Source organism: Oryzias melastigma, linkage group LG3, assembly GCF_002922805.2.
Source record: "Oryzias melastigma strain HK-1 linkage group LG3, ASM292280v2, whole genome shotgun sequence".
In the NCBI taxonomy this organism is placed as follows: domain Eukaryota; kingdom Metazoa; phylum Chordata; class Actinopteri; order Beloniformes; family Adrianichthyidae; genus Oryzias; species Oryzias melastigma.
Genome location: NC_050514.1, coordinates 13,800,733 through 13,803,014, shown reverse-complemented (window position 1 = coordinate 13,803,014; position 2,282 = coordinate 13,800,733). Strand labels below are relative to the sequence as shown.

General features: G+C 36.4%; 1 protein-coding gene across 1 annotated transcript in view; it reads right to left on the bottom strand.

The window, feature by feature from the left end:
* Window positions 1-2,060, bottom strand: part of lamp1a (lysosomal associated membrane protein 1a) — a 7,333-nt gene extending 5,273 nt beyond the window's left edge. Inside the window, exon 1 of the mRNA XM_024295419.2 lies at window positions 1,633-2,060. Within this exon, the coding sequence (XP_024151187.1) occupies window positions 1,633-1,687 (55 nt within the window). The 5' untranslated portion in view covers window positions 1,688-2,060. The remainder of the gene's footprint in view (window positions 1-1,632) is intronic.
* Window positions 2,061-2,282: the final 222 nt, after the last annotated feature.

Below are 2,282 nucleotides of genomic sequence, written 5' to 3'. Positions count from 1 at the left end.
ACCCTTTAGCAAAAGAAAGACATTACCCATTTCCAAACTCATTTGCGCAATAGAAGACTTTTCATCGCTTACGCCACATTTCCCAAAATCTCAGAAAGCTGTTTATTAGGGGGAAATGATACAACCCAAAAATGGAATTAAAAAAATCCCATATAAACAGCAAAAAAACCCCAAAAAAAGGGAAGTTGCTGCAACAATTTACTGGCCAGTATTATCCTTTTTTAGAGTTTGGCCTTTGGGCACAGTCAGCTGCTCACCGTACTACTGATTATTTCATTTATTACTCGTCACGCCGCAGTCTTATGGCATTCTTCTCAACTGTATTGTTTTTTCTGTTTTTTTTTAATCCTCTGAATTAAAATGTAAACCAGGCTGTGTTCCATCTGTAAATAAAGATTGTGATTTACACAACACTGCAATCAAGCTTTCAGGTCAAAGCAGTTATGTGTTCAAAGCATCACAGTGCAGATAGCAAAGCAAACATCAGATAAGCTTGTACTACACTGATATGATGGGAAATACTGTTGGCAGAAAAGGAAAAAACACAGAAAGATGATTCCTTTCTACTACAGGAATATTTCAATTTGTAAATATTGGAGCGTTTTCCTTTGTCAGTGTTGGATTCTGGTGTTTAGAGTGATTACAGCGATCATGCTCTGCTCTAGAGGGCCCCTCCAGAGCAACACAAAGGCATTATGGGAGTCATGTGAAGCTCTCAAACACAAATCAACAATGAAAAGCAATCTGCTGGTCCTCATGAAACAAATCCAGAGCCGTACAGATAAAAACATAAAATAAGACATGCTACATTACAACTTCCTAATAAAACATTTTTTTTTATTTTAACCTCAAACTTTTTTTTTGTAACAATGTGTTAAGATTAAAAAAATATGTATATATATATATCACATGTCCTGTATAACATACCAACCATGAGGTTCAGAATGAACACTGTTATCAAGTTGATTTTTTTTTTTTACTTGAATCTTTAGGTAAAAAAAACAACAACAATGAAGCAGTTGAGCTAAAAATAAAATAAAATAAATAAATAAATAGGAAAACTTCACAAAATATGACGGTTTTCATTTTCTCACCAAAAAATTTCTATATTGATGTGTACATATACCCAATGTCTAAATATACATTTTATCCTAATGTAAAAATCTCTGTATATGAGCTGGAACAAAGATTATTTTTGTCATTTTAGGAGAGAGATGATTAAAATGTTTAATGACTTGAAATATAAATTCACTTTAATATGTAAAATTTGGTCAACACAGGACTTAAAAAATTATAGTAGAACTAACTAGTATTTTAATCAGATATACAGCTTCCGTTTCTTTATAACAATATGGCTGAGGCGTTAAATCAACATTAACACAGAAGCTTATTTAACCATGTTTTCAGCTAGAACTGAACCACGCAATGTTAGCTTACTATCTTTGATTAATTGTGGGCATTAAAAAAATATAATAATATGTGTTTGGTTACGTTATACACATAACTTTAGGGTTTACGAGAACGACATCCGGATAAAATATGATAAAACTATGACGTCACTGCGAACGGTCGGTTAGTATTTTTTCAGGTTCGGTGTTAGCATAAGACTCTAAACAACAACATCGCACTTACCTAAAACCGCAAAGCAGACGACGAAGAATGCGACAAATGATGGAAACTCCTTCATTTTCCCAAAAATATATTTTTTTTAAAGAAAGAAAGAAAAGAAAAAATGAATCCCTGTGAGTCGCAGCTGAAGGCGCAGGTGGGTCCAGCTGCACTTGACCCAACAGATGCCTGGCTAAAAAGTACCGCCGCCTAGCTTAGTGGCTAACGCTGCTTATCTGGTTATCGTTCGTTATTTCTCGGCAGTCCGGGTTTATATATCCGTAAAGTAAGGTGGTGATGGAGGGATAGGAACCAGCAATCGGTGTGAAGAGTCGCTCACAGCCGCGCCATCTGAAAACACCAACAAGTCTGTCATGTGAACGGGAAGAATTTAGAGCAGCCCAGTCACGTGGTATCCCCCTCCCTCCCCTGTTCCGTGAACTCCAGAGCGTCACACACAAACTGCTAATGCAAGTAAAAGCAGAGTTCCTTCACAAAACAGCCACCAAACTAAATATATCTGCCGCTTTGTGCGTGTGTCATCATTACAAATGTGTATTATAATATTGCGGCGATTATGGCTTCCCGTACAAGTGTCATAAACCTGAGGATAAGAGGCCGTAAAAGAGGACTTTTTTGTGGTTAGCCAGTATGAGTCAGTGCACGTTGAGTGT